This window comes from Aedes albopictus, chromosome 2 (genome assembly GCF_035046485.1).
Source record: "Aedes albopictus strain Foshan chromosome 2, AalbF5, whole genome shotgun sequence".
In the NCBI taxonomy this organism is placed as follows: domain Eukaryota; kingdom Metazoa; phylum Arthropoda; class Insecta; order Diptera; family Culicidae; genus Aedes; species Aedes albopictus.
Genome location: NC_085137.1, coordinates 323,135,370 through 323,154,645, shown reverse-complemented (window position 1 = coordinate 323,154,645; position 19,276 = coordinate 323,135,370). Strand labels below are relative to the sequence as shown.

General features: G+C 37.3%; 1 protein-coding gene across 23 annotated transcripts in view; it reads right to left on the bottom strand.

The window, feature by feature from the left end:
- The window catches only part of LOC109411523 (uncharacterized), a 163,161-nt gene that overhangs the window by 91,676 nt on the left and 52,209 nt on the right, over positions 1-19,276 (bottom strand). For 13 of the 23 annotated variants that reach the window (XM_062852411.1, XM_062852388.1, XM_062852391.1 and 10 more), the window contains one exon: positions 18,350-18,397. The exons of the other annotated variants lie outside the window; for them this stretch is intronic. In XM_062852411.1, the coding sequence (XP_062708395.1) occupies positions 18,350-18,397 (48 nt within the window). The remainder of the gene's footprint in view (positions 1-18,349; positions 18,398-19,276) is intronic. 23 annotated transcript variants of the gene reach the window in all.

Here is a 19,276-nt window from a genome sequence, read left to right as displayed (position 1 = left end):
TTGGAGTCACGAGGACAGTTTTATTACGATGGACGTCTGGGTCAGGAGGGGTTAAAATTGCATAACCTTCCTTTGAGCGAAGCCCCATTAGTTGGAATTCAAATGACTTCATCTGAAAAGTGTTTTGTTTTATGTATTATGGTATATTACGTCAGGCCAGGGGGTTAAGAAGTATATAAATGGCGTAGAACTTATACAAGGCCTCCAAAACATTTTCAAATTTGAGTCTTATTTTTATGTGCTTGTAAAAAAAAATAAGGCACGCAATGAGTAGATTTTTTTGTCCTAAACTAGGTCTATTGAATTTAACCATAAGTTAACTAAATTAATTAAACTTGATGGTAACATACTGCTTTTGTTTAAAAAATCATGTTTTTCGCAAAATTCAGGCGATTTCGAAAGAAATTGCCTACATTTAGGCGTGTGTTGCGGGTCCTTCTGTAAAACATTAAACGCCTAAAAGTAACACAATTTCTTTGAAAATCTTCTTACTTTCGTGTAAAATATAATTTTTCATGCATATACAGTATGTTACCATCAAGTTTAACTTATTGTTATATTCAATATGCTTAAGACCTAGCTTAGGACAAAAAATCTACTCCTTGCGTGCCTTATTTTTTTAACAAGCACATAGAAATAAGACTCAAATTTGAAAATGTTTTGGAGGCCTTGTATAAGTTCTACGCCACTTATATACTTCTTAACCCCCTCGTTTGACGTAATATACCATAATACATAGAATTAATCACTTTTCAGATGAAGCCATTTGAATTCAAACTAATGGGGCCTCGCTAAAAGGAAGGTTATGCAGTTTTTACCCCTCCTGACCCAGACGTCCACCGGAATAAAACTGTCCTCGTGGCTCCCATTTTTGAGGCTCCCAGCATAATTGAAACTAATGAAGTGAACCTCAAAATTTCATTGGAAAATATTGATGTTTGTGTCTTTGCCAGCGGTTTGAAATTTTGTTGTTAGCCCCGTAGCCTACGGGTTAAGCATGTGGCTCCCATTTTCATCCCACGAAAAACAAAGGATTGAAGCACTGTATGTTTTGTTTCTTGTTTTTGTATTTTTTGTTGGAAGTGAAGACGCATGAAAACAAAAAGAACGGAATCAATCGGTGCCGTAATCGCTTGTTTTCGTATAGGATGAATATGGGAGCGAGAGATTACTGATGGCATTCATACCCTATTTAAATTGAAGAGAATGAGCCATTTTACGAAGTGACAACAATGTTGATGATGATATTGGTTTTCATGGGTTAGGACGCATGCTACTGTCAAAATTTTATTCATAAAATCGGATCATAAAATGAACTATTGTCGGAAGAAAGAGGCACAAAACAAGCAACAAAAAAGACGCGGCGATTACTTTTTATCCCAACTGGTAACACTTTATGACTTGGTCTCGATTTTTTTTACTAAACAGAAGCTGAATTTGTTGCGTAGGGTATTGTACCATTTGGGCAGATGAACCTATTTTTGGCACTTGTCGCTATAACTAAGTCAATTTCAAACCGATTGATTTGAATTTTTGTACAGAGTTAGATACTGTACGTGCCTAACTCGGGACAAAATTTCAAATCAATCGGTTTGAAATTGACTTAGTTATAGCGACAAGTGCCAAAAATAGGTTCATCTGCCCAAATGGCACAAGACCCTACCTACTTTTCAACTCGTGAATAATCGAATAATACTAACCCAAAACTGTTATATGGTAAAACTGTTATATGGTAAAACTTCGACAACGTTGCAATGTTTTTCGGCTTGAAGTTACCCCTCAAAATCGCAATGCAAGACTTAAAAAATCTCTAAACTCGTGGTGTACGATCTTTATCATTATCAGTTCAAGCTAAGACAATCGCTTTTTGCACAGGTGGATTGTCGCAACCAGAGTTTAAAATTGTCATTTTCAATGAGTGAAATTTAACGTGAATTTTGAAAATTCTCAACTGAGGGATCAAAATAAAACTCATTTTGGTGAATGAATTTTCTCACTCATTAAATCATGTTTCTGTCACTGACCATTTTCACTGAGAAATATAACTAGACCGTAACACCCAACTATACTTCCCATCACCTCAAAACTTGTGTATAGTAGTTAATTAGAATACTAATTAACTACTCTATTTGTCCATTTTAAGTCAGGTTGTGCGTCTGTTAACAGAAATTGGACATTTTACAACGTGCGAAAAAAGATTCATGACAGAGAATTGAATGAAAAAGAGAGGCTTCAACTGACAATGAATGTGGTAAAGCACGAATGAAAAAAAAATGAGAATGTCAATCTTCACTTTCAATCTTCGAATTTTTTACACTCTGGTCGCAACAAATACAGGTTACGACATTGTCATTATTGTTGCGCGATGGTTGCAATTTGATTCAGTGATTTAAATCTACACAGCTAAAAAATGTTACATCGTATAACCTGTAACAAAAGGACCCCGTCATATCGCACACATTTTCCATCAGTTTTTATTAATAAAATAATATAGGGGTAGGCGGGGCAATATGGACATCCTAAGGTTTTTGCCAACTTTACCTGGCAAGATGTCATAAAAGTTTAGTTTTTTGATACATGTATCCTTTTAAAGTCTATTTAGCATCTATTGCATAAGAATGCTCACGAAGAAAAATGATTTATCCACTTCAAAAAATGTTATGAAAAATGTTAGTTTTTCATGACCGTCTTCAAGCATACGGGGCAGAATGGACACCCCCATGGGGCAATATGGACACCATGAGACTTTTACGAATTTCGTACATTATTTACACCTATAAAGTCATTTCATTACAAAACAACTATTATGGATGAATAATACGCCGAAGTAGTTCATTTTTGTTCAGTTAATTTAAATTCAGGCTGTTTTGGATAAAGCTTCGTTTTGTCGGCATGTACAGCTGTGCCTAGAACAACTATTTTCCACTGCTGTCGTTTTTTGACCAATTTGTTTCACCCTATGTCTACTATAGTGAACATTTAAACGAAAATATACTGAAATCGAAGAATTTGGTTGGTTTGTGATTTAGGTTATATTTTTCCCTTGCCGCTTCTTCCAAAAAGGTGAGTGTCCATTTTGCCCCGGCAGCAGAAGATATTTCCCAACTTGATATCAAAAAATAATAAAGAAGAAAATATAAACATGTTAAGCATGTAGATACAGCAAAACTACTTGCATGTGTTCTAGAAATATCAGGTTTTAATCGACCTGCAATAAATTAATCACTAAATATTGTTTTAGATGTTGTAAAAGTTATAATTTCCATGCACAAAAAACGGAGGACGTAACTTTTTCGTGTAAAATCAAGTATAATTTTAATTTCGAATGTTTCTTTCCTGAAACTACGTATTAGACAAATGGACTATATTCTCCATTCATTAAAAGTTCAAAAAAGTTCGCATATTTCAAAATATTGAGGGTGTCCATTCTGCCCCGGGTGTCCATAATGCCCCGCCTACCCCTAATAAATTTATTTACAGCTTGCTCTCAGTATGAAGCTTGCGCACAACATTCCATGCAAGAATTTTTTTGATGTAAAATTCAGTGCGATGAAATAGAAATTCATAAGGAGTGTATCGTAAAGTAGTTGAAAATGTTTACAATAGCCTCAAAAATAGTTTAATACAACTTTTAAGTAATTTTATTTTTGGAGATACTGTATAAATCCTTAAAAAAAGAAATGGCTTTAATGATTTTCTAAAAATGTTCTTTTAACTGGGTTTTGAACCTAGATTACTGAACACATGTTTTTAAATTTTTGCACACCTTCTTAAAAATTGAATTTGCAAAAAAAGTTCGATAATGGTCGAAAATTGTTAACTTTTTTGTGCAAATATAATAAGCTCCAGAATGCTCATGATATAGGTAAATTATTTTTTTCAAGAAAAATCTCCACTGCATTTAAGCGCAAATCTTAAAAATGAAAAAATGCCATTTTTGAGGAACCTCTTTTTTCTATGCTCCTCCAAATCATGTGTACGCAAATAAAAAATACATAAAATGAAAAATTCGCATTTTTTTAAAAAGGGAATGTTTTTTATTTAATGGACGAGTAAGTTAGAGCAAAAAATGGAATTTTATAACCTTTTAAGATATTAAAAGCAGAGCTTCAAAGTTTGACCAAAAAATAGACGTTTTTTTGGAGTGGACCATTTTGTAGATATAGGAGATTTTTCTATCGAAAATATGAATTTTGAAAGTCAGTGTTGAATGATATGTTATGAGTACATAACTGTTAACAAGCATCAATATTTTCCAGATTTTTTATCGTACAAATTTTATTCACTACAGATTTTTTAAATGTTGGTAAATCTCAACAAAATTGCATTTTGTGCAGATTTTTATTTTGTGAGGTGTATTCATTTAACCATATTTTCAATAATACTAAACATTTTCCAATTTTTTCCAAGCTGTTCTAAACTTAACTATATTGTGAAGATTTCATAGAAGAACCGAAATGAAAAGACCAACCGAGCTTCGAGATAGAGCATCCTGAACATTTTCAACTACTTTCCGATACACTCCTTATGTCATATTTGTTTACGTCTGCTGTAATTTTCAGAATGTTTTGCTGTGTATTTAAATACATGGTTTACATGTCTGTCTGTATACACATTACACAGAGATGATTTTCCGTATACTATTTATGTGTGAAACTACATATTTTTTGCACTTTGTATTCATTATTGAAAAAATAAAGGAGCCAAACATCCTTCTTATAACGTTTAGCAGTTAGGGTGCCTGTACCAGTTATCGCACCACCTAAGAAAAACTATTTCTACAAAAATAAGAAGAAGACCGACGAATGTAAACAATAAGTCAAATGATTGATTAGTTTTCATACTTTACAGGAAAAATATAAAAACGGAGCCAAAACTACTTTTAGTATTTATTACGGCGTGTGCCAATGATAGGAACCCTGTACCAGTTATGGACACATTTGTTAATTTGGGTTCCACTTCGCACTATTTACATGCATTCCATATGGGATTTGCCATAACTGGTACACTATGGCGAAATAGGGTGCAAGGAGGCCGAAAAGTTAAGGAAAATGATTTATTTCTACCATAATTTGAGCAAATTGTGAAGTTTGAATGATTGCAATCATATTTTGTGATCGTGATCTGTTGATCACGATTTTTTTTCTTGTTGATTTGTATCTTCAAAGGTGGCAAATCAACTATGGCGAATTTGAGGTACTATAGCCATAACTGGTACACTGAGCCTATAAAGTTTTTGTTTTAAGAAATTTATTTTCCCTGGCCAATGAAATTTAAGGTACACCGGGGCAAGTTGAAACGGGTGGGGCAAGATGAAACACGAAGTTTTGAAATAGTTTTCAATACAATTTGGAAATTTTTCTTTCGCCAAAAGATTGTTTGAATCAAAAACTATGTGTTACTCAAGATGTTTACCATCATTGGACAACATCATCTTAACCCGCTGTTTCATGTTGCCCCACCCGTTTCAACTTGCCCCGGTGTACCTTATGTGTGAGGCTCATCACAATCATAATATGATTTGTTATACAAATCATTTGTAGTTATTTATGTAACGAGTTGCAAAATGATGATTTTTACAGCACGAGTTGTACATTAAATAAATACGACAAGTGCTGTAAAAATCGAGTTTTGCAACGAGTTACATACATACAATTTTTTTGCAATGAAAGAAAAAAAATCATTATAATATGATCGTTTCCATCAATATCATCGGTGATTGTATGGGAATGGCTACGTGCTCTAGACACAAAATTTTGATGCTCGTGCTATAATCGTCATATGTAGTGCCGAGTTGCAAAAACGATTTTAAATAAAAATGATATTTCAATTTATAAAAATTAAATTTTATTTGTTTTGTTTTCTAAATAAGCATAATTTATTTCTCAAAATAAGTTTCTTTATTTGTATTCAAATCTTCGGCGATGGCCAGCTGAAACGGCAAGTCCGGAAGTATACGAGCTGGTTTCCATGGCGGAATCTGCGGCGCTCGGCGGCACGTCGGTCCAGGATCGCGGTGCGATGCTTAGCCATCTTCAGGTTTAAGCTTAGTTTTTTGTTGCCAAATAGAGCGCTCAAGTAAAATTCCACCTTTTTCCGCAAGTAATTTTGACAACTGCTCCAGTATTGGGAGAAACGTTACTTTTCCTTACGGAATAATAGCGCGGACTATTTTTCCGCAAGGAAAAGTGACAGCTCCATTTGACTCGCACGGGAGGCGTTACGAGTGTTACACTTTTTTCCTTACTTGCCATCTGCGAACTGCACAAGTAATTTTGAAGCGGAATCATTACTTGACCATTACTTGTTCTATCTTTTTACACAGTACGTACGAAGTGGAAACTAGCCATTACAATGGAGCACTTGGGCTGGTCCACAGCGACGTATACGTTCGTTCCATTGCCCTTCTTATGCTGATTCCGTTCTATATAGATTACGAACATTTTACGGAACCGGATGCACGTTACCGTCCGGACGATTTGAATCACAATATTCTTGCGACACGCGAACATCGATTTTTCTCCTAAACTATGCGTCGGACGTACGTCGGACAAAGTGCGCTAGATAGAGGGTCAGATCCGCTGCCCAGCGCACTACGTTCGACGTTAGGTTTCACGTATGGATTTGGAGGAAAATTGATTGTCGCGTGTGGGGAAGTATTGTCGTCGCGGTTGAAACCCGAAGTTTCCCCACACCCGACAAACGAATTTTCTCAAAATCCATACGTGAAACCTAACGTCGGACGTAGTGCGCTGGACAGCGGACCTGGCCCTCTATCCAGCGCACTGTGCCCGACGTACGTCCGACACACGGTTTAGGAGAAAAATCGATTTTCGCGTGTCAAAAATTCCGATTTTCAACTGCACGAACAATATCAAATTTATGAAGGCCGTATAACATTCTTGACATTATATGAAGAATATTATACGGTTTAAACTGATGGGATTTTCGCACTTAGGCCAGTGCTAGCGCTGGAAAACGCTTTACTCATTTTTTGAGCTGTCTTATTTTAGATCGGATTTGTGTGAATCTTGATCATTTTAGAGTAAATTAATCATAGCGTGTACGCCATTTCCAATCTGCAAACCGCGCTCGTACTGTGTATGACAAACAAGCTCGCTAAAATAAAAACTCTTTTAGTAAAACCCATGCCGCACAGGGTCTGTGTTGGAAACACACATTTTTTAAAATTGCGCGCTCACATTTTGGCAAAATATCAATATTGTTCGGTATTTGAAGGTGGTTTATAAACCCAGTGAGGTTGCCATATCGAAATTATTGCAAAATACATGCTCATGTGAGCGTACGAGCAATTTTAAAAAATGTGTGTTTCCAACACAGTCCCTGTGCGGCATGGATGTTTATTAAAAATGTGCAGGCCGAACACATTTTTTAACGTAGCTGTTTTTGCGTGAGGTTTTTCAGAAGATGTTTAAGATCTTCGTCAATAATAATTGAGAATTTGACTTCAAACTTTGGTATTGATGCGCCGTGTCCAATCATACAAAATCAAATTGAATTCATGTCACATCTGCAATCAGGATTTTCAAAATAAATTTATTCATTGAAAGGTCATCTAACACTGATCAAATGCAGCACATGTTTCGGAATTAACTGCCCTTTATCCTTCTCAGCTGATCGCTTATGTGTCGTAGGTCCATTTCAGCTGGCACGCAAGCCATTTCATTGGTACTTCCAGGGGTGTAAGGTCCTACCCTCTACGCCCACCTAAACATGCCCACCTGCGCGCCATCTACTGTTGGTTCTAATTTGTAAACATCTTTTGTTTAATGGTTTTATGAACATCAACAGTAGCACAAACATCAGTGTTTTTCTCTCGATTTTGCTGCTTATGATTAGTGTTTTCGGTAATTATCAAAATTTCTTGAGTCATAGTGTTTAATTATCCTCTCATTTGAGAAAAATAATCGCCCAGGGAGTTTTCAATTTTTAGCTGATTCTCGCACTCCAAACAATACAACAACAAAAACAAACGAGAGTAAAGGCTAATATTTCATAATGGTGAAAACAGAACACTGATTTTTTCGGAATGGAATTTTTCAATCTAATATGCTGAATTATCCTTTATGTTCAAATCACATACTGACTTGCTTTTAGTATGTTAAAACGGTATTAAATTCAGTTTTGCAATCGAAAATTGTTTTTTTTTTCTTGTTAGGTAGTTACGTCTTTTTACTGGTTCTAAAACATTATAGAGGGTAGGCGCAATTTGTTCCCAGTTGACAGTCAGCTTACACCTCTGGGTACTTCGTCTCTGTAACGAGTAATGGTTTTACGTTGAAACAAATTAGATTACTGTCCTTGCCATTGCTAGTAGCAACCAGACCAGCAGAGAAAAAATATGAGATTCGGTATTGGTGAAGTATAAAGCCATTTTATTTTTTAATCAAATAATGCGTAAATTAAACAAACATGTCCATTTATCTGTTTTAATGAGATTTGTTGTGCTAAAAAAGCATGGCTGCATTTTATCTTGTTCGTTCACACCTAAAACATGCTTGTATCCCTATTGTTGAAAATTTTGTCCAACATTTACGTTTTATGATGATTATTTTGATATAAAGGTCATTTTCAAGGAAATTAGCCCAAGTTGAGCTTACTTGCATAACCATATCATCACTAAAAATGTATTGTTTTAGCCTTAGTATATCCATTTGATACAATACTAGAGATAAAAATTAAAAATTTAACCTTATGGAATCTATTTAGCTATTTAGCTATTACCATAGAATGAAAAACTACACAGCAAAAATTTCTGAAAATTACACCCGACGTAAACAAATTTGACACACAAATTTCTATTCCATTTCACTGAACTTTACATTAAAAAATTGCTTGTATGAAATATTGAATGCAAGCTTCATACTGATGCAAGCTGTATATTTATAAACTGATGGGAAAATGTGTGCGATATGACGGGGTCCTTTTGTTACAGATTCTATGATGTAACATTTTTCAACTCTGTACTTAAACATGTTTCTTGCGTGCCGGATCTTACGGATTTCAGAAAATGGAAGTGTACTGCTAGGCTTATAAAAACTAATAGAAAATAACGTCCCAGACAACCAAAATGTACATGCAATGAAATCACTTTTTACACTATACGATGCCTCAACGTGATAAATTTAACGCATATTAGTCGCGAAACGCCATAGTATACCAATGAGGTATAGATACAGGTGGCGATAAACATTGCGAACCACTAAGTAGTTGTCTCTTTTGTTGTTGGGTGAGGTCAGGCAGGTAGAAGCAACCCTAGGTGACCGTGCGGCTCGGGTCGTGATGGATGCATGAGTGCGGTGTGTGTGTGGAGTGCGCTGCCCTGTGGGTGCAGTTGAGTCCGGGTTAGAGTTGAAAGAGACCCTTCTCTACCCTAGGTCGGTTTCGGCTGTACGGGCGGGGTAGTGTTTGTCTTATTTGAGCCGTGTTGTACGTGATTTGCGGCCTGAGCTGCGAAACGCCTTCCAAAGATATCATTGCTCGTACGCAGTTTTATCAGCCATCTTCGCCTGGGCCTTGGGTTGTCTATTTCCGGCGCAAATGCCAACCATTGAATATGCTTTCGATTTCTCGAGAGCTGACGCGTAAGTATCCTGGGACCGTTATTCACCAAGTGAAAGCATCCAAGCTGCGTGTTACCGCACCTAGTTACAAAGCAGCAAATGAAATTGCTCAACACGAAGCGTATAATCTTGAATACGTGGTCTATGTGCCAGCACGAGAAGTGGAGGTGGAGGGGAAGATCCTTGACGAAATGCTGACATGTGAGGACATCAAGACCGGCTTTGGTCGCTTCAAAAATAGGTCAATTCCTGATGTGGCTATCCTAGACTGTAAACGCTTATCTAAGGCTTCCATGGAAGGAAATAAAAAGGTGTACTCGCCTTCAGCGTTTTTTCGAGTGACTTTTCCAGGTTCCGTCCTCCCGGAATTTGTTGTAATCGATGATGGTTTTTACCCAGTGCATCTTTTTAGGCCGAAGGTTTTTAATTGTACCAAATGCAAGCAGTTTGATCACAGTGATAGCTTTTGCGACAACAAGCCCCGTTGTGACAAATGCAACCAGGCTTATTTAGAAGGCTCTTGCACTCAGGAAGCGGAAAAATGTAGCTACTGTGGCGGAGATCCACACGACTTGCAAGTTTGCCCGGCTTACAAAAGACGCATTCGAAATGAGAGTCGCTCTATTGTAAGGCGCTCCAAGCAAACCTATGCGGAGATGGTGAAATCACCAGATTCCGTGTCTGAATCAGCTGTCCCAGTTGAAAATCCCTATCAGGAGTTGTCTTCCGATGATCAGGACGATAACGAAACCGATGAGGGTGGATCTCTTTCGGAGGTACACGCACCGTGAGAAAGGAAGTCATCATCTTCCCCGGGATTGTGCCGAAAGGTCTTTTTGAGGTCTTCCCTCAAAAGTTTGCCTAATGTCAAGGGAGGCGGGGTAAACTTAAAAATTCCGAAGAATCAGGTTCCTTTAGCTTCAGATCCATGTTGTAGCAAGAACCTCACAGATCGAAAAAAGAGTGTAAAATTCTGTGACATATAATGCACATAATTGGAGCGTGGGATATCACAGAAGTTTACATGACATATCATGTAAAACTCATAAAATGTCATGTAAACTTCCATTATATGTCATGTAATTCAGCATGACTCTGAGAGTTTACATGACATATAACACAAATTTACATGATATATCATGTAAACCATCATAACACTAAGTTTACATGACTGAAATTAAGTTTACATGACGTGTAAATCTCATTATTTTTTTCTGTGCTGTCACCCCGTCTCCGCCTGTTAAATACACTTCAAAGAGAAATATTCGACAAGGTAGCAAGAAAAAAGCTATCAAAGTTCCTCGCAGTTCAAGCAAGCCTCCTAGACCCAAACTACGACTGTTTACTTTCAGGGTTCTCGTGGATCGCTTATATGATGCCCTCGGCCTTCCAGAAACATTTAGAGGCATTATTGATATGTTTATACCTACAGTAAAAGAATATCTTCGGAATCTGACACAATCATGGCCCCTCCTTGCTGCGATCATATCTTTCGATGGATAATTCATCAAGTGAGGTACAAGATATAATCACTGTGCTATAGTGGAAATGTCATAGTCTAAAACCTAAATTAGACCTGTTTAAGTTTTAGATTCACAACTCTTATTGTGATATATTTGCCCTTTCTGAAACATGGCTTTCTTCTGAAGATGAACTCAACTTCCACGATTTTAACATTATACGCCAGGATCTGGATGACCATTATGGGGGAGTTCTTTTGGGGATCAAAAAGACTTACTTATTCCATAGAATTCGAATTGCGACTGATCCTGGCGTAGAAATCGTCGCTTGTCATTCGTAAAGGGTAAAGAACTTTGCGTAGCTTCAGTTTACATCCCTCCTAGAATTTCAATTGATCGCCATCATCTTTGAGATGGGATCACTGGGATCAAGTTCACTATCATTCGATGGTTTGTGGAAGGTAATCGAGGATCCTCATGGTAGTGATCACTTGCCCATTATAACCACCATAAAGCATAATAGTGAAAGGTCTGAACAACCATTTCAGGTTTCTTTTGACCTCACAAGGAATATCGATTGGCAAAAAGATGCAGAAGCGGTATCTTTTGGCATCGAATCATTCAATCCCCTCCCACCTGCACACCTGGATGAGTATCGATTCCTGTCTGAATTGATTGAGAATGAATTGAGAGTGCATTAGAATCACAAAAACGACGTGTTCCAAGTGCAACCTTAAAAAGAAGACTAGCCACACTAGGCTGGGATGATGATTGCACCCAGTTGTATCTTAAAAAAATCTGATGTTTTCAAAGCTTTTCGTGGGCACGGTACCTCAGATCTTTTTCAAGAGTACGCTAAGCTCGAAAGACAGTTGAAGAACCTGCTGAAAGCGAAAAAGCGTAGTTATTGGCGACACTTCATTGAAGGGCTCTCAAGAGAAACTTCAATAACAACGCTTTAGAGCAGGGGTTCCCAACCTTTTTGAGGTGGCGACCCCTTTTAAGAATTGACAAACCATCTGGGGCCCAATGCAAATTTTTAGAAAACAATATGTCTAAAATTAACGATTTTTTTGACGATTAATAATGTCATGTACATTCAATTTGAGTCGTAGTTGAAAAATAGCGGCGCAGCCGAAATTTTTTGTCACTGAAGGCGTTTTATACTGAAAATTTGTTCCTCAAATTGTGGCTTTTGGGAGTGGCGGTATAATTTGCACAAAATAGAATAAAAAATTAACAATTTTTTGGTAACATCGCGGCCCCCCTGGACTGACTTCACGGCCCCCCAGGGGGCCGCGGACCACCGGTTGGGAACCCGTGCTTTAGAGAGTGGCACGCGACATGCGAAACCGCTCTTCTTCTAATGAGAGTGACGAATACTCCAACCGTTGGATATTCGGCTTCGCGAAAATGGTCTGCCCAGACTCAGTCCCAGCACAACCGATTTCTTAGGAAACATCCTCAAGAGAAGGTTCTCTGGACAGACCCTTCACTATGCTGGAATTTTCTATGGCTCTTCTTTCATCAAATAATTCCGCTCCGGGACGCGATATTAACAAGTTCAATCTTCTACCCCAAGGTTCATGTTTAAGTCCCTTGCTTTATATTTTTTTACGTGAAAGACATTGATAGTTGCTTGAAAGGACAATGCACGCTCAGATAACTTGCAGATGATCCTGTGGTTTCTCTGAAAGGCCCACATGCAGAAATGTTGCAAAGACCATTGCACGCTACACTGAAATAAATTTTGTTGTGGAAACTACCGATTCCATAGTAAAATTACTAACCGTACCTATGATTCTCAACCGACAACAAAATCTGTTCAGGTAACTGAAATATGCATGAAATTACAATGATTTGTAGAAAATTCAACTAAAAGTGTAGTCGTCTCAACAACAAAACATTGTTAATTTTTCCTGGACACGCATTTTACAACACAGTGTGGTTAAAAATACAATGCTCATTTGTTAAATTAAGATTATTTTTAGTAATGTTAACTGCACTGCTAGTTAAGTTGACAATGTTTTAGTAGAATTAACTGGAAATTGTTGTCGGTTGAGAATCATAGGTACGGTTAGTAATTTTACTATGGAATCGGTAGTTTCCACAACAAAATTTATTTCAGTGTAGTTTGAGAATACCCATTAAATGGGGTTCAAGTACCCATTTTTTGTTTCCGTACTGAGCTGTCAAAAAAAGAGTATTTATCTGAAAACAAATAATGGGTATTTTAACCCCATTATGAAGTTTGCCTTCTGAACTTTAAAATGGGTACATAGTACGCATGTTAGTTGTAAAAATTTCAAGACTGCCATTTTTGACTTAGTGTTTTTATGGCTTTCGCTGGATAAAAACAGTTGATAATTTTGAAGAAAATCTCCAGGAAACATTCCAATGACCCGTAAGTAAAATATGTGAATATTTTAGCAAGTTGTTCTAAGCAAAACACGTTTATATTGCAGATAAATGAGTTCCTCGTGAGAAGTTGTAGCCAAACGACGTGGATACGCGGAAGTCAACAAGAGAATCGACCGGAGCTGTTCTTGATGAATGATAGCTTTGGATGCAGAGAAATATATATGAAATTCTTTACTGCAGAAATATACAATGATACACAGAAAGTCTTTTAATTCTGATTTTTGTCATATTTTTCAAAGACTATTTTTAATAAACCTAACCTAACCTCAAACTGCAAAATCGTTCCCGAAATAATGGGGCATTTTTACCCATTTTCTATACGAAGATCAAGAGTGAAAAATACTCATATTTTGAAGTTCGAGGCGAATACCCATTAATGGGTAAACGGCAAATACCCATTAAATGGGTTAAGCCACTTTAGTTTGAAATGGGTACTTAAATACCCATTAATGGGTATTTCTAAACTAGCGTGTGCAATATCATATATATAAAATCCCAGAGTTGTCTGTCTTTCCGTCACGCTTTGAAATGTTTCATTGAAATGTTTCACATAATGAAAGCTACAATAATCAATACACTGTAGCATTGTACCTATGTTGACTTGGTGCATCCTTGCATTGGTGCCTCATTGCATTGGTGCATCGTTGCATAGGTGCATCGTTACATAGCTGCATCGTTGCATATGTACATCGTTGTATTGGTGCAACATTGCATTGATGCATCACTGTATTCGTGCATCGTTGCATTGGTGCATATTTGAATTAGTACATCGTTGCATTGGTGCATCGCTGTATTGGTGCATCGTTGCATTGCACAATGGTTACGAAACAGATTTACGAGGAAAGATGCATTCAGCGCCTTCAAATGATTTTCTAGATTAATATGGTCTTCTACAAAGTTGTTCCTAAAAATAAGGCCTCATCAAAGTTGTCTAAGAACCATTTTAAGAGCTTAAAAAACGCACATTTTCGTGCGCTAAGAATGTTGCTACGTCATTCCGTTCAAAAGATATTGATGATTTTCTAGAAAAAATAGGCACTTTTCAAGTATTTTTCATTTGAGTTACAAAAATCATCCCCTCTAATTTTTTGATATGTTTTATAACAATATTTCTTCTTTTGAATGCGGGCTAGCGTGGCTCAAAATACCACATGTCAAAAAGTTCGATGGGCCCCCTTCTCATTTTGTTCTATATGACGCCACGATGCTCTGGTCAAATTTTCAGCTAAATCCGTTAACATTAGGGCGGTGCTAAACTCGTTTGAAGTTTGTATAGGAGTTTATATGGAAAAACATCGTTTTTAGCATTTTTCTCATAAGGGGCATTATTTTTACATAAAACATGTAGCCGATTATATGGAACTATAGTCTCACATGTGCTGAAAAACTTTGTCGAAGACCGCAGTCATCCGAAGCTTGTAAGAAAAGATATTACATGCAGACCATCTGGTGGTGCTTAACATTTAACATGTAAAGGAATAACAATAGCAATAAAATCTCATTGAATGAGCCCGTACCAGGCTTGTAAACATTCGACACCTTTCATTACCTTCGTTTCGTTGCCGCGGTCGGGTGTCAGTTTGCTTTGTTTCATTCGAGCGCGACCGCTACCTCTTACACACAACACGAGCGGCAGAACGAAGATCAATAAACAAAAAAGTGGATCAAATCATCGTCGTCTGACACGATGACATTTGTCTAATTCCAGCTTTTTTGCAAGATTTCAGCCAATTTTGATTAAGATTGGTATAATATTAGTTTATTCGTGTGTGATAAATCGATTACGACACATAAATTTATCCAAAACAGCTCTCTTTATGGGAAAGACAGGAATAACAAAAACCGAACCATCTCAAGCGTCAAGCGCATTCATTCGACATTTTTGTTCCGTGCAGTAGTTTGATCGCTTGTGTTGCGAATGTTGGAGACAAAGGCAGCCGAATATCGACGAAAAGGTGTCAAAGACTGTGATCGCTAACAAGACTGGCCCGTACTGTCTAGGCTATAGTTTTTTCGCAAGTGTCTGATCACTTTGTGGTCTTCGACAAAGTTTTTCGGCATATCCCAGGCTATATTTCTATGGGATCGATTACGTGTTTTTTTAGGGAAAATTTGAACCCCTCCGAAGAAAACTGCAAAAAACGATGTTTTCCCATATAAACGCCCATACAAACTTCAAACGAGTTTAGCACCGCCCTAATGTTAACGGATTTAGCTGAAAATTTGACCAGAGCATCGTGGCGTCATATAGAATGAAATGAGAAGGGGGCCCATCGAACTTTTTGACATGTGGTTTTGCCATACAAGCTTGAGCCACCCTAATGCGGGCAAAAGATATTTTTTTGTTTGCCCCAACCCGTCATAAATATATTATTTTTTAAGAAAAATGCCTATAACTTTTGAACCAAAAGAGATAACGACTATCTCAGCGCACGAAACGACGCATCTGCAAATGCTCTAAAAGTGTTTCTTGGGCGACTTTGATGAAAAATCGAAACTGAAAAAGTTAACGCCAGAAAACTGGTTTTTCTTGGACCATCCTAAGCTTATTCAGAAAAAATACCTCTAGGTCGGTCAATTTTAAAGCTACATTAAAAGTGTTTTCAAAAAACTTGCTCAAAATTTATAGATCTACAACTATCCCGAAGAATGTATATAGTTATTCTTGCAAATAAAAAAAGTTTGGTTACCATTTTTTTTAAAATATGGACCACCCTAATTGTTATGTATATTGAAAAGAGGGCCTAATTTTTGGGAACAACTTTGTAGAAGACCATATTAATCTAGAAAATCATTGTGGGCTTCGTGGCCGTGCGGTTAGCGGCGTCAGTCGTTTAGGCGTATTGTGAGTGCTACGAAGTGAGGGTTCGATTCCCGCTCCAGCCGGAGGAAACTTTTCGTCAAACGAAAAATCCTCCACAGGTCCACTGGGTGTTCCGTGTAGTCCGTTGCCTAATGTTAGTGATTGTTCAGTCTGTGCAACCTCTGGTTGAAGACGGTGTAGTGTCTTTTTTTTAAAATCATTTGAAGGCGCTGAATGCATCTTTCCTCGTAAATCTGTTTCGTGGACCATTGTGCAGTGGTATGATTTTTGACATACATTTTTGCATGAAAAAAGTATTGAAAAAAAAAAATCATCCCCGTTCATTCTCACGAAACTAGAATTTTCCCTCACGCCAATATTCAGCGAAAATCTGGCTTGAGAAATCTCCCTCACAAAGAAGAGAGCGAAAATATATTTTCACTCACTCCCAAAGAGGCGAGAATTTCGTTTACCTTTCGTCGGCTGATCATGTTGTATTTCCTTGACTCATATGACGCCGACGACGATTGGTTTTATTCAGTAAAGAAGTGCTGAAGGAGAAAAGTGTTCCTCTCAAGCAAAATAGTGAAAATAAGTTCTCCCGCCGCCGTGAGAATAGCATATTTCGTATCGCTGAAGCGAAAATTTCGAACCCTGGACACGACACATAAACAGCGAACACTAAAAAAATTGGTTGAAATCGGTTGAGAACTGTTTCCGCAATCGTAGTCACCGCATCGACGTTTTTGGAAAAACATAATTCCGAGATAATCGCGTTTACAGTTTCAAGTTTGCACTACACGCCCATAAGGGAGCGATGCAAAAAACGCTATATCTTTGCTTGTACTACTTGGATCTCTATGAAAATTTGACATAGCATTCTCAAGAACCCATAAGATAAAAGAATAAGGGCACACTGGCGTAGCCACGGGGAGGGTTTTAGGGTTAAGCACCCCCCCCCCCCCCCAGAGCCAAAATTTGTGGAACAAATTTTCAGTATAAAGCGCTTTGCGACGAAAATTTTTTTCGGCTGCGCCGCTATTTTCAAACTACGAATACAATTGCTCATTACTGTTTACAAAATATAAGTGTCAAACCAAAAAAGGTATCATCGATAGTTGAAAACCCCTCCCAGAGACAATTTCTGGCTACGCCACTGTAAGGGCCTGACCATAAACTACGTAGACTCTTAGGGGGGACGGGGGGTTCTGACCAAAGTCTACGCTCTACACAAATTTCGAAAATTTTGTATGGAAAAAAGTCTTCGAGGGGGGAGGGGTGGGCGGGGTGGTGTCGGAGATGGCCAAAAATAAGTCTACGTAGTTTATGGACGTAGTTTAAAATGACGAGAATTTATTATTTATTGTTATTCCTTACATGTTAAACAGCGTTGCCACGCTATTTGAGTTTCAGTCAATCACTTTTTTCACATGCCTTAAATCGCTTTGTGGTCTTCGGAAGGTTGGTTCCACGTAAAAATTTCAACAAAAACCATCCATCGTCTTATTTTAAGGGGTTAAGATGCAACATGTGGCTTTGATTTTCCCCATGGTAAATCGTATGAAAACTTCAAATGACTGGCGCTAAAATATAGCTTCTCCAATCGAGCTGAAATTTTGCACAGTTGATATGGTGCCAAAATGGAACTCAAAAAGTGTAAATGAAATGTCTCTTCTGTCCCATGCTAATATCTAGTTAAAAAATTGTGGAATTTCATTTAGTGTTTTCCGGAAAATAGCCTATTACGATTTTTTTTAATTCAATATGATCATTCATGACCGTAATCCTTCGGTCCAAACTGTTCGATAATTAAATAAAAATCTCCTGATTTTATTGAAAATAATCGATGAAAAATGATCAACCTCCCTCCAGATAACCTGTACCGTACGTAAATTTACATGAAATATGTTTTTTGCATGCAACTTTGTGAGTAAGCTCCATACTGCAGCCAACATGTATACTGGCACAGTCCGATGGAGAATTGTGATGAATGCGATGGTAATTTTGTTACAGTGAACTCGATGTAACAAATTTTAACTGATTGCATTGATATTGATGAAAAAGCATATTTATTTTCTTACCATTTCTTTTGATTCCAGTTCGAATTTTGTGGTGGTGGTGGTGTTGCACTGTAAAAAAATTGAATTAACTATTGCTTTCACTTCGTAGAGGGTTCTTAAAGCTGCAAAAATCGTCATTAGGATCAGTGAAATTTCGATCGTTACAACATTTATGTGTTGTCTAATCTAATCTAATTTAATCTAGCCAGTACGAGAAAGCATCCTAAAAAGTAGTCGGGTTAGATTTCGCCCAATTGGCTTCTTTAACGGTGTTGAGATAGTTTGATATTCTAAATCTGCATGTCAAACTGAACCGAAATCCAAATTCTCATGAATTTTGGTGCCCGGGAACCTGTTTAAAAATCAATTTGAAGTTTGTATGGAAGTGATTTGTCATACCCTTCGTCGCAGTTTGTACTGGGCGGAGCTGTCAAACAGTTGCCCAGCTGTCAAACGGTGATTTTAAAAAATCTCTTTGAAAATGATTTTAGGTACCAAAACAAAGTTCTAAAAATCTGAAAAAATCGTAGTGGCTCAGAAAAAGGTGCCTTTTCATATAAAATTAAAAAACAATACATTTTTCAAAATTTAAAAACCCAATTACTTTTCTTGTCATTATCAAGGCTTGCAGCACATCGCATCACACAAGTATCAAGCAGCCAGGCCTACTGCGTATTTTGCACAAAGATGATTCTTCGAAGTACCTGGAGTTCAGAACTTTTTTTTTGATGTTTGGGCACACCGTAGCAAACGCTCCAGATTTTGACATTGACATTTATGTTTTGAGCGATGAACTGTTTTTGAAATTTCAATGATAATGATGATGTCAACGACGTCTTCCTCAACCTTAACATGACATGAATTTGAGGTATGAATAATATTCTACACAGTATTAAGATCTAAAAACAATGATAGGGTATCGGGATGCTTCGTTGGCATAGTCCCCTC